The sequence below is a fragment of the Sebastes umbrosus genome, chromosome 17, assembly GCF_015220745.1.
Source record: "Sebastes umbrosus isolate fSebUmb1 chromosome 17, fSebUmb1.pri, whole genome shotgun sequence".
NCBI classification, from domain to species: domain Eukaryota; kingdom Metazoa; phylum Chordata; class Actinopteri; order Perciformes; family Sebastidae; genus Sebastes; species Sebastes umbrosus.
In genome coordinates, this window is record NC_051285.1 from 28,796,844 (window position 1) to 28,810,491 (window position 13,648).

At 39.5% G+C, this 13,648-nt stretch overlaps 1 protein-coding gene across 3 annotated transcripts in view; it reads right to left on the reverse strand.

Annotated features, from left to right (window-relative positions):
* Window positions 1-2,201: 2,201 nt before the first annotated feature.
* The window catches only part of opcml (opioid binding protein/cell adhesion molecule-like), a 264,962-nt gene continuing 253,515 nt past the window's right edge, over window positions 2,202-13,648 (reverse strand). For all 3 annotated transcript variants that reach the window (XM_037748480.1, XM_037748478.1, XM_037748479.1), the window contains 4 exons: window positions 4,795-4,932; window positions 4,317-4,437; window positions 3,241-3,392; window positions 2,202-2,856 (listed from right to left, as the gene is read on the reverse strand). In XM_037748480.1, coding sequence (XP_037604408.1) covers window positions 2,756-2,856; window positions 3,241-3,392; window positions 4,317-4,437; window positions 4,795-4,932 — 512 coding nt within the window. In that variant the 3' untranslated portion in view covers window positions 2,202-2,755. The remainder of the gene's footprint in view (window positions 2,857-3,240; window positions 3,393-4,316; window positions 4,438-4,794; window positions 4,933-13,648) is intronic.

Below are 13,648 nucleotides of genomic sequence, written 5' to 3' on the forward strand. Positions count from 1 at the left end.
TTGAATTGTTGTTGAAGTCAAGTGGCAGCGCAAGGCATATTTTTGATTTGCATTATTGAATAATTAACAACAATTAAGCAGATGTCGTGTTTAATGGATAAAACAAATTCTAAGTCACCAGTGGTGGAAGAAGCATTCAGATTATTTACTTAAAGGAGCAGTCAGCAATTCTAATGCAATACACTTTTTTGTATAATTCATCGGAATATCTCCTCACGGTCCTCTAGCTGTCCGTTCTGTAAATGGGAAACAAGCTAACGGCGTGTCCAGACTGCCCGTGTGAGCAGTGTGTGGCGGCTGTGGAACCTGCTGTTCCTGTGTTTCTGCGTGTCAGATGCGTGTCTTCTAGAGATTTGAGGTCTCGCCTATTTTTAACGCGTGCCACGCGCGGTTCTCAGCAACAACAGGACAGTGAAAGTCATCATTTGATGGTATATTAACATCATACCAGCTACATTACTACAGTTTCAATCTCTGTATTTGTAGAATATGTCACGGACATGAAAAAAAGTAAAGATTATTTTTTTTAAATAAACACTTCCTGCTTTTGTTTGAAAATAAAAGCCCTCAAGCATATCTTTCTGTGGACAGAATTCCTTAATTTGTTAACACAAGGCTTTTATCCTGAAATATTTGCAGGACAGTGTTGTAGAACATGCAGTGACTTGCAAAGCTCCATGAATGAATATAGTACGGGGTTTTAATTGTGGATTATTACTATTATTTACAAATTACCACGTTTCTTAACCTTTTGGGGTGTTGATTTTAAATATCAACAATCTTTCTCCAGAATCGCTGACTCCCTCTATTAGTAAAAGTACTAATACCACACTGTGAAAATACATCACAAGTAAAAGTCCTGCATTTAAAACCTTAAAGGTGAGGTTGGTAATGTTCTTCGGAACATGTTTTGTTATAGTTCTTGAAATTCTTCTCACATCCTGACAGCAATCAATAAATTAAAAAATGCTCTGACAAAAAAAACAAAAATCCTGTATCTGTGTACTGTACTGTTTTAAGGACAATAATTAAGTAGGGACGAAAAACTGTAATCTGTAAAGTAACTAAAGCTGTCAGATAAATGTACTGCAGCAAAAAGTACAATATTTACCTCTGAGATGTAGTGGAGTAAAAGTATAAAGTTGCATAAAATGGAAATACTCATGCAAAGTACAATTACCTCAAATGTATACTTGGGTACAGTACTTGAGTAAATGTACTTAGTTACATTCCACCACTGCGAGTCACTTTATGGTCTTTTAATACCATTCACATATAGGTAAAACAAATAACACTCTGGAATGCTTTTAGTAATTAATAAGACTTGATGAAAAACACTGACATGGTCCTTTAAGTAACTCTATCTGCTCTCACTTATTGGCGGTGGATTCTTAGTGACCGTATGCGTTATCAGAGATATTTAGTATTTGAAGAGATATTTTAACGAGGAATATTTGTTATTGTTAAGTACTTTTTTCCAATTGCAGATCAATGGAAAAAAGAAACAAACACATGATTTGTGATAAGCTGCAACCTGTTTGGCTCTGTGGTCCAAATAAAAAGCCTCAATTGCATAAAAGCCCACCGGTCAACCAAGGGAACCTGATAACCACTGTGGTTGCCTGAGAAACTTAAAGGCTATTCATCAAATGTGTTTGTAGTTTTACACATTTTTCAACTTCATAACTTACCATCAGCGTGAATCAGTTGCAACTTTAACACAATACTTTAAATCAGGAAGTTTAATGATATTTTCAAATTGAATTTAGTTTCCCAAGTTATCAGCAGCAGAGAGTTCAGTGCCATGTTGCTAATCAGACCACCCACTAACTTGACGCTTTAATGATGCCATCAGCACTATCTGTAGGTTATCTATCACATCTATCAACTCTGAGCATTAATTCAATTTGTCACCGCAGCAAACGAAGCGGCACACTGACCAACGCTTCTGTCCTAAATGACAATCACATAAATGTTTGACATCTCATTTCAGGTTTTCAGTCCTCAGTGTGAATATGCCGTGAAGCTGCTATGACACTGTGATTAGGTGTTTCAAAAAATGCCATCTGATAAGTGTATGCATTTTGAAAAACAACAGTGCAGGAATTGTCTGTACACATTTGTACATTTTCTACACACACTAGAATGAAAATAATAAAAAAAAAAAGAAATGTGGATGCACTATGCTGTAGGACTTTGCCTGAGAAATCATGGTGTACTATTTATTATTCTGAACTGTTTATCATGAAGGATCTGTTATTCTGTTTTGCATACAACTGTAAAAATACAGTAAAATTCAACAATCACATTGCATTTTTTCCTTTTTTGTTGTTTACTTAAAAAAGCTTAATGGTATTGTACAGATATTGAACGGACATGACACAATAATAATAATAATAATAATCTGAATGTACATTTCAATATTGGGCAATAAACAGTCAACTATCAACAGTTACATGTATTTTTCTTCTTTTTTCCCTTTTCACATACAAAAAGGTTGGGGGAGACACAAACGCAGTAGTTCTACCATCATCAAATTAGTGCATGATTTTTCAATTTTTCCCTTCCTCGGATTGACGCCTCTCACTCTTGGCGAGCCAACAGAGAACAGACTCTGATGCAAAGCCAGAAAGAAAAAAGAAAGAAAACTAAGGTGAACCACTGGTACTCTTAAATTTCCATTCTCCTTACAGGACTAATAGTCTGTTCTTGCCGCTCAATGCTGAGAGAAGCTTGAAGGTCGTCACATTTCACATCAGAACATCAGCAGGCAGAGTAAGGTTACAGTCAGCAGGAGGCATACGGAGAAACGGGGCAACGCCGCAGCCCCGTTCACATCGTGCATCGCACCGGGACCTGCAGGAGAATAACACACCACTTACTCCATCATCAGTGTTAGCGGGTCTTAAAATCAGTGCTTGAACCATAGATATGCTTCCATGTGAACTGTGATTAACTGGAATTCAAATGTTCATGTGAATGTGGCTTATTATCTCAGCCAAATGAGAGCTTTACATCAGTGCTGCCATGGAAACTAGTGAATGGTGGAAATGAAAAAGGTAAACCAGTGATTAACATACAGTATCTTGGGAGACCTTCATGTCAGGATTGCTTTTTTTTTGTGCAGCTGTTAGCATGCAAAAAAACTAGCCATTATAATAGTCCACTTGAGAATGAATCAGAATAATTGAAACATAATTAACACTTTCATTCACCTCAGCGTGTCATGTATGTTCTTACCATAAAGGATTATGCTGGCGTTAGTGATTCCCATCGTGTTCACGGCGACGCAGGTGTAGTTTCCATAGTCTTCTTCAGAGACGTTGAAAAAGACGAGCATTGACTGTTTACCTTGATTCTCTATCTTAACCCCGTTTAGTCCGTTGAAGAGCCTGTAAGAAAGAGGGGAGCAGCTTTCAAGGCTTCTGCCGGTGAAGAGAAACAACTGTAACAGTGCTTTTCTCGAGTTCGGTGAGAGGCTATGTGTCTGTTTGCGTAACCTTTTGTCAAATCTCTAGCACACATACTTCATGACATTAGAACTATATGTATGGGCTAAAAGTCTGAATGCAGCTCACTGCCTCGTCGAGGTGACTGTACATCCTTCAGTGCACGGCAACCTTCCTTCTATTTCACTCATTGCATTTCCTGTTGCGTTGCCTTATTTCATGTTTGCGGACGACAGTCATTTATTTTATCAGCGACCTCCATCTTTTTATTCTTGAGGACCGATGTTGTCTTTGAGGACTGATGAGCAGCGCTGCTGTCACTGTCAGGGACCATTTAACAGTGCAGCTTGTGTTTACATCAGCTTACCAGCTCTGGGGCTGCTCATAAACATCTTTCCAGTCTCCAGCCTTGAGTTGGAAAATATATTATACTATAATATCCCTCTAAACCTCCGAGCCCCACACCACACTGACATAAACCAATTACTATGTAGAAATAAAAAAAATAGTTGCCTTTGGTGTCCATGCCTGTTTTGCAAATGATTTGACTGAATTTTGAAGAAAAAAAAGAAAAAGTAAATTGGGATTTTTCATAATGTGAATATTAGGATAGGCCTATATTGCCCACTGAAAGAAGAAAATGCAGGGCATGAAGGATTATCTCATTACATCAAAAGCACAATATTAGTTTTAATGAGGTTATGTGTAAAACGCCATCACTCATCAACAAAGATGATGCAGTCTGGCTTATTTCAAATAAAGTAAGTCCACACCCTACAGCACAACGGGCGTCTTTGTGTTTCTGTAATAACGACTTCAAACAATTCCAGTCCAGTAGAAATCACAGAGCTCGGAAGAGAAACTTGCCTGCGGTCCTCTTTGTACCACTCGAAATCTGCTCTCGGGACAGCAGAGGCTTCGCACTGCAGGACTCCTTTTTGTCCAACCGGAGTACCCGTACTCCTCGCTTTAGACATGAAGGGAGGATCTATAAAAGAATGTCAAATATGTTTGCGTCATATAGAGAACATCTACCCATTGCTTGGTGTTATGGGCTTCATACTATCATTTAATTATGCTTACTATTCCTTTAAAAGTTAATTGACATAATGACTTGACATTATTTGGGATGGCATCCTGTTGAATCTTCACTGAACCTTGATGAACTATGCATCTTCTGATTTTTATAATCCCTGTATAGCTGTGACATCTTATTTTGTAACAGGAGGGCGTATAAAACAAAACATTCATATTAAAAGAACTAAACAATCAGGCTTTATTTGAGGATATATATCTGTCCTGATCATTATGTTTCCACCATGAACGTGAGAGTTTTGGCCCTTACAGTTGACTGTGACTTGCACCGTCCTGACATCAGGGCTCGATATGTCATTAGAAGCAATGCATTCATACGATCCCGACTGCTCCTTGGTGATGGCTGTCAGCTCCAGATGTTCCCCCTCAATCACAAATTTATGAGTGCCTGTGGAGAAGGAAAGAAACAGAAGGAAGAAAGGCATTAGTGAATAAGTCCTGTATTGACCTTGATAACATTTTCACCCCCTAAATACTGTACATACCACTGGTGCAAATATTGTATTGGAATACAGCAGCCTCTAATTGTCACATACGGTATGCTGACCGACAGGAGTCATTCTGCTAGCCGCATGGTTCTAGCAATGGCAATGCCAGTGGATCGGTCAGTCCACCACTGTGGTCCAGACTGACATATCTCAACAACTATTGGATAGGTTGCATTGGAATTTGGTAAAAACATTCATGGTCCCCAGAATAGTTGAAGAAGACATTAGTACTAATCAAAATGACCAGTGAATTGTACTTGATATATATTCAGTGCTTGATTGTTAACTTTAAACGGAAAGTAAAAGACTGACCATTTATCCTGTGCTATTATATTATCATTATATTATTATTATAGTATGGTACTTTGGTGCTGGAGGACTACAAGACTAATGTAAAGCAGTAGAGTAAAAACTGGTTGATTGAATAAGACATTATGGATACACTATTTGTTAAGAGATTTGCAGACACCATTGGATGGAAAGTAGTTTTGATAACATACAAACTCTTTTTATATGATGATATACAAACTTAACAGATGAGGACAACCTTGTGATTATCTGTGTCAAAGATCTTATTTTACCAAGAAAGATAAATTCAAATCAACAGACCATAGCTGCAGCCTTCGTCTCTGAATTTGGTTTATTTGCTGGGTTTCTAAATGTCTCGAGAGGGCAGACAGCTCAGGGCACGCACTCATTACACAAAGAAAATAAACTAATTGCATCGAAACAAGCCCACTTCAGTAACTGCACAAATTACCCCTGACACCAGCAATGTTAAAAGCATGTTCTGGTGACAGAGAGACCTTAAGCTATTGCTGCGTGGGTGGGGTGAAATGGATAGGAGCACTAATCCCAATCAGTAGAAATGTCAATCCAGCAATATTTCTAAATTAGCATAATGCCATTATGTTTTCCAAAGCTGCAGACACTCTTGCAGCTGGCTGAGGATTCAGCAGAAAGGTTGTGGTCTGGGGATAATCAACGCGTTGCGTGTAACCAGGGGAACTGCTAGCACAGGTAATTGAGCATTCTCACCATGGATAACTATATCAGGCAGGCTGTGGCTGACAACATGCTGTTGAGTTCCTATAGCTGGCACTGTACTGTGTGACTGCTTTAATGATGGCCAACGGTGGAAGGAAGTTTACTGTCAAATCATAATCTAATTACCTCATTGGCTTTGTAGTACACTGGGTAGTACACTAGATTGCATGTAGACCATATCACAGTTGTAAACATTGTAACATTGTAAACAACAACACAACAAATGTGTCCCAGTTTATTTCCTGTTGCAGTGAATGACATACTAACATGCTATTTAGTACGCTAAAACAATATGTGAGATATTTTGGTACGTCCGAAACCTTAGTATGAAACCAATAGGACGCAAATTGCATACTATCTCTGGTGAAATCATAAATGTCCCACAATTTTACAAACCGTTGTTTTCGTCACATGAGGTTGACACGGGTTACCGTGGTTACACGTCTCTCCAAACCGGCAAAGGAGACTCATAGGAAGTGACGACATAAATTACAGCTCAGTGTGTCCGAAGAGAGACATACTACTGTTTTATTCATACTATTTTAGTATGTTAAACGATAGTACACATATTGAGTATGTAGTGCATACATGTATTATGCGATTTCGGACGAATACAGAAGCTGACAGGAAGTAAACATGGACCCAAATTGTTGCCTAGCAACGCAATTCCATTGAAACGGTCTCACAGTATATGGCATTGTTGTTTCTTTAGTATACTATGCCTCAAAAACCTAAAATTCTCTCTAAGTTGATGGAATAATAACTAGTGAAATATCTTAAATTCAGACTACTAAACTATTTTGGGGATGCCAAATATTTATTTTTTGTTGTTTACATTTTATTCAAACTTTCTCAAATTTTGCGGTATTTTAGATTTTATCTGTCCAGTCGAAGACCAAAAGATGCTTCAAAAGGTAATGTGATAATACGTGTACGTTTAGATATTATTTCCAATATTCCAGCGTGGGTCACAAAGCAGCACCTAAAACAACACATTTTGATTTTAAATGTTTATCTCATGATTTTGTCATTAAACGATTGTCTCTAAAACACAAAACTGATCCAGAGTGCGCTGTGTGATTCCCACTCAACCCACTCCTGACATACAGTATATGTGTGTGTGTGTGTGTGTGTCTGTACATGCTCATTAGGCCATTGTTAACGTGTCAGCATTCATTACAAAATGAGAACAGAGCACGAGTGAATACAATCAGAACACTATTGATTCCTGTTGAGAACATCCAGAAAAGACAGCAGAGTTGACAAAATGTAGACATTTACAAAAAGTACAAGATAATGACCAGACACAGTTACAATCTAAGTATTATAGGCTAATATAAATGTCAATCTAAATTACCCAGATGAATGAATATAAAGAAGTCATAATCATCACATATTACTCTGGATGAATGGATATAAAAACAATCACCATCATCATCAACACCCACATCAGTGGTCTGCAGCGATGGCCATAATTCCAGCACAACATCAGTGTCAGTACAGCATGACTGGATGACTAATAAGAGAGCCATTAAAGTACCGGCTGGCAGCCGGCACAAATGAGCGTCTAAAAGCACTCGGCGGAGCACCTCAGCAATATTAGCCATTAGCTTAAGGAGCTCTGCTGTCTAGACACCACTATGAGCGCTTTGGTAGAAAGATTACTGCAGTCCAATTACAAGCATTACAATAGCAAAGACCAAAGATTTCATAAGTAAACAAGCAACAGGTCCTCTTTAGAAATAGCTTGTAAAGAATTCTATTACAGCCGGTAAAGGGCAATTTGTTATAAAAGTAAAAAAGGTGACTTCAAACCGACAGAAGCTGGCAGGCACCGATTTAACTTCACAGAAGAAGTAAAGTTATTGATTGGCTTTGCTTAAATCTGCCCTTCAGTAGAAAACATGTTTGGCTTCTAAACTAGTACAAATGGTGCAGTAACTATTGAGATTAGAGACTGGTGTCCTCCTGGTGCTCCTAACGGCATCTGCAAGATTTCACAGACTGGAGGAAAACAACCAATCAGAACTGATCTGGAGCCTGCCGAACTGAAAAAGTTTGTGACCCGGCAGCCAAGTTGAGATCAGTTGAGGAATTACCAAGCACCGCCACACCAGCCGGAGCAAACTTTCTAATTTTCCAGCTAAACAGTGCACTACAAGATGTTTCTGAAAACATGTGAGAAGAGAAATAGGAATTCCAGCTTCCTGTTGAATGAAATGATCTGTGATTGGCCAAAGTCTCCCGTCTCGGGCTAGATTTTCTAAAGCCTGAAAACAGAGCCAAGAGGAGATGCAGAAGTCTAGTTATCTCTCAGAACACTTGAATTACAATATGCTGAAAGGTTATTACAAAATGTTTGCCCAATGATGCCAAAATCATTCGGCCTACTGCAGGTTTAAAGTATTACATTTGCCTAATATACAAGAAGGCGCAAATAATTAAGATAGCGTTTCACAAAGTTCATAAAGTTTCCCTTAACTCAACTCAAAAAAACATTGCTATTTTTGAAGGCAGTCTGGGGGACTTTCTCCACGGGTGAAAAGGGAGTATATTGCTGGTTACAGTTTACTGTATCCTGTAAGATTTGACATGTAATTCTATTTTATTTCCTTTCATGAATGTAGTGTAAATGGTGAAATCACTTGAAACAATGTGTTTACAAACATCTGCTGCTTATTGTGGCAGGTGAGAGAGACAAAACCCATCCACACAGCAGCACAGCATGCATACAGACAAAAGCAATTATGATAAGCCTGTAGATGTTTAAAGGTACGCTTATTCCAGTTTTGGAGGCAATACATCAGCCTTAAAAAACAAACCGAAAAAAAAGGTCTGAACCATGGAGAGCAGGAGGAGAGAGAGAGAGAGAGAGAGAGAGAGAGCTTCCTCACTAAGTGCACCAAATATCCTGAAATAAGAGATGCATTTTCACCAAGCCAGCATTATATGTCCAGACATACAAATGAGGAGCAACTTCCCTTCATCTTGAGAGAAAGCTGCAAAATAGCTCTCTTGGCTGCAAGAGTCAGGCTTCATGTTAGTTTAATGTTGACAGAAAGTCACATATCTGTATGATACCATACCAGCCACAGGCCTTCCACCAGTTCTAGGCTGAATGTTTGGGGACACAAAACATCAAGAATTTTCCATTTGATGGAATGGTGTAAACATAAAAACAGAGAGTATTTGGTTTGAATATTTCACGACATATAGCGTAACTTCAATGAAGAGCTGGAACAAGTTGAGACACAATTTATTTGAGATACTGTCACACAGAGAGCTTGTTGTTTTCCTTGAAGTTCACATATGTGGCTGGATAATAGCTGGCAGCCAAAGAGACAATTTTAGATGGCTAGTACTGTATGTAATTGTATTTGTCCGTATGCTAACTGATCAAACTCCATATAAGCATGTTTACACGTGAAGGTCTATCTATCCAGGAGACTATTGGGCAAAGACAGAAACTCTGGAAAAAAAGAACAACCTGTAATTCCCTTTAAAGCTGCAGAGGGTAGAAATGGTGCAAATGACGAAATTGGCTGAATGGGCAAATTTTTTATAAAGCCTGAAAACAGCCATGAGGAGGTGCAGAAGTTTAGTTTTCTCTCAGAGCACTTGATATGCTGAAATGTTATTATGGAATTGTTTTGCCGAATGATGCCAAAAACGTTCTGCCTACTGAAGCTTTAATGTTTGTGTCTTATTGCGCTGGCCTCTATTTTCACACTTGTTTGAGTCTTTTGTTTTAAGTGGAAGCAAAGGTGTGACTGCAATCGCCAATTGTCATTCAAAGAGTTGGGTTAATTATTGGGCTTCAAAACAAAACAATGGAAAAAAAAAACTGTCTCCAAATAGTTTTATTGAGCAAAGTCTTTGATCAAAACCATAACAAAAGAATCACTTTGATAAACTACTTCAAACTAAAGATGTGAAGAAAAGTGTTCAGCCTGAGTCATTCCCTATTCAGCGAGGAAACAGCATTCAGCCAGCGACATACAATATGCCACACAGCTTTAAATAGCATACTAGTCACCGCCAGATGTACGATAAGAACAAGTCACTGTAAAGTCTAGATCATTACCGTTAAAACTTCCTTCCAGTGCTAATTCGTCGTGGGGAGGGAGGTAAAGCTTTGACAAGCTGCGGCTGGTAAGGAAAACTACCCCTCAACCGTAGTCCATTAATCACACCATGTAATTGTCAGCATCAATATGGAGCAGCAGCATCCTCAAACACAGGAACAGGCAGATAAATCTAAAGTGTCATTCCTGCATAATGTAATTGTCCACCTATTTTAGTGCAAGAAACAGAGCTGAATACAGAACATCTGTGTGTGTGTGTGTGTGTGTGTGTGGGGTGGTGGAGCTGGTTGGTCCTTTTCAGAGAACAGGGATGTTGGACAGGAAGACACTCGCACTAAAATACACTTGAGAACACTTGATGTGAAGCGGTGTGTCTGTCTGTGCCGACAGCAGCCAGCAGGTAATTCTAGAGTTTCATGGTTTCTAACCATTCAGAGCCCCGTGGTCATTCTCTGAGCTGAATTCGGTACCCAGCAGACGGTACTTGAAACAGTCCATGGTCCATTTGATGGCGAGACACTCCAGCTGCCCCCGTCGAGCACGGTGTCTCCCTCAGGACTGGTTTCCCGCTGACACCGGCTACTGGCCTTTTTGTATTCTCCCTCACCTTGCCGTCACGTCCCACCAATACCTCTCTGCCTGAGGCGTCAGCCCGGGTGAGAAGGGCACACTAAAGTTTAGTTGCATCTGCCATCATCTTTATCTTTTTTTTGATGACCTTCTTGGAGCACCTTCACTCTCCTTCCACTGCTTCCCCCCGGGAGTGAAAACACCGCTACAATACGGAGGCCAGAGTGGCCATATCCTCTGGCACTGTTTGGTCTCAAAGGAGGCGGCTGGGCACAGGCAATCCTCTCGCTGAGGCCCCGTCCTCCTGCAGCCCCTCGCTCCAGATTACACACTAGGTTTATTTTGCTCAACTCTTTACTATAATGGCAGTGCAGAGAATTTCTCAAAATAAATATGGAGATAAGACATAAGAATAGTAATCGCCAATATGACAGTGTCAGGAGAAAAATCTTCTCAGAGCACTGTACTTACAAATAACCATGTTTCAGGCGCTGAACACCTTTGGTCAGCAACAAAAAAAGAAAATCAAAAATAGTCTTTAAAAACAACTCAAAAATAACTTAAATGAAAATCTTTATCTCCAAGGAGTTAGACGCCCCTTTTCTTATCCCCTGACAGAGCCACATAATTGGCAGCACTGATGTAGAACAGCAGCTTGTGCCGAGACGACGGACGGGATCAGTCCAGGAGGTGGCACAATGAAGACGGTTTCAATTGTACGGATGCTTTATGAAGCCCGTACATTAGCTGGAAGCCATGTCTGTTTCTGTGTAGTCTCTCCTCTCCCTCAGTCCTCTCCTCTGCATGTAGCACCACAACGTGACTAATGCATTGACGATAGCACAACATCCCCGCCCTCGTCCCACGAGGCTCTAACAATTACCACGTTGCCGCAGAGCTGCTGCGATAGCACCGGTCCCGTATGGGTTGAGTGCATTACTGCTGTAGCCGCTTTTCTGCTGTTTAATTGTTTAATGCAGTTGTCGCAGGTGAATATTCCTGCAAGTCTGCATTCTTCTGTAAATCCAACTTTAATCAAACTCAAGAAAGGTAAAACTACTTTTCTTGCCAGCCCTGCGTTGGGGGTTTAAAGGGATATTAACAGTGTTAAACTTCCCTCCGTGTTTCCAGCAACCAAAGGCCCCCTCACATTTATCAGCAAAAGATCTGCCGAATGATGCAAAATGCATCATTCTCATTACTTAACTTTAATTTGCCATTTATTAATGTGAAAACAAGTGTCCCTTAAAGCTGCAGTGGGTAGAATTGAAGCAAATATGATTAAAAAGAATTATATATTTTATTAAAACAGTCACTATATCCTGACAGTAGTGCATGAGACAGGTAATCTGAGTCCGGTGCTCCGAATGGCATCTGCAGGATTTTTTTAAAGCCTGAAAACAGAGCCATGAGGAGGTGCAGAAGTCCAACACTTGAATTAAAACATGCTGAAAGGTTATTATGGATTTTTTGTCCAATAATGCCAAAAAACTTCAGCCTACTGAAGCTTTAAGTAATACTTCCTAAATGCAGTGCTGAATAAGCATAACTTAACCATAATTAACCATTTATTAATGCTTTTTGTGACACTAATTGTAAAGCTGAAAGCATGTGTTCCTTTAGTACCACTTCCTAAATACACACTAGCCAGTTCAGCTATTTCTGCAGTTTGTGAAATTGTGTTGCGATCTTCTCCAAACTTGTGGAACGCCTCAGCAATTGTCTTGCCCTTTTGGAAGATGCCACCACCTCAGTTGGTTTGCTAACTAATACATCACACAGTAAGAATGAGAATAAGCTCACTTAAATAATGAACGACAGACACGTATCATCTTAAAGGGAGACACTGGGATGTGTTATATTAGGTTTGGGAACTGAGACCTGATTCCAACACATCTGGAACCAACGGTATCAAAACTGACGGGGGCTTCAAAAATGGATTCCCTACATCCTTTTCGTGACCCTCATGCACTTTGAGTGTTATTTTATCGACGTTATTTAGCCTATATGAGGTCTCTTAATTACAAAAATACGTTGATTTGCGTTGGGCTGCTCCCGATCAAAGCATGCATTCCCTGGTTAACAACCTGCAGCTAAAAAAAAAATCACTCTCGATCCTCTAAAGTGTGAAAGTATTTTAGACGGAGGCAACGATGCCGTACTGAGTTTGGACACTTTGAGGTTGCCATATATCTGGTCAGTGTGGAGTGTTGAGGCAGCAGAGTAGTAGATAGACTGTGAAGTCTGCAGCAGTTTGTTTCCTTTGGGGACAATGAAATCAATTTATCCATCTAGATCAACTCCACCTATGATATATATGTATAACATCAGGTATTGACATGTTGGGTGACCTGCTACTGTCTGATGGGTTCACTCGGGTCTTGGGTTCACTGTCAATGTAAAGCATTGATTAATTTATAAAATAAATATGGCAAATCATTTTAATTATGCATAACACAAATAGTTTTTGAGCCCAGTATACAATTTAACAGAATCAAAATATGAAAAAATTACATGTTGTGAGCACTGTGAGGAAGATGAAGACCATTGCTGTGTATTTATGAAATGTACAAACATATATCTCAACAAAAGATGCGCCTTCGGAGGCAGTTTTTCTCTCTTGTGCGGCTGCTGTAATTTGTGCCAATCTGTTCTTATTATACACAAGAGCCTGCCATTTGGACACAAAGCCACATATATTCTTGCAGTAAAATGTCTCAACAAGAAGTGTAATAAATAATAGTTACAAAAGCTCTCTACTTATCTTAGCAACCGGCGTCCACAACAGCTTACACCTCGAACAGGAGGAATGCAATATCATAAATAACAGCTGTCAAACCACCACTGCTAAATGTTCACTCATGTCACATCTACAGGCAATACAAGGCAGGTGGGAGTGTTATTCAAATGGACA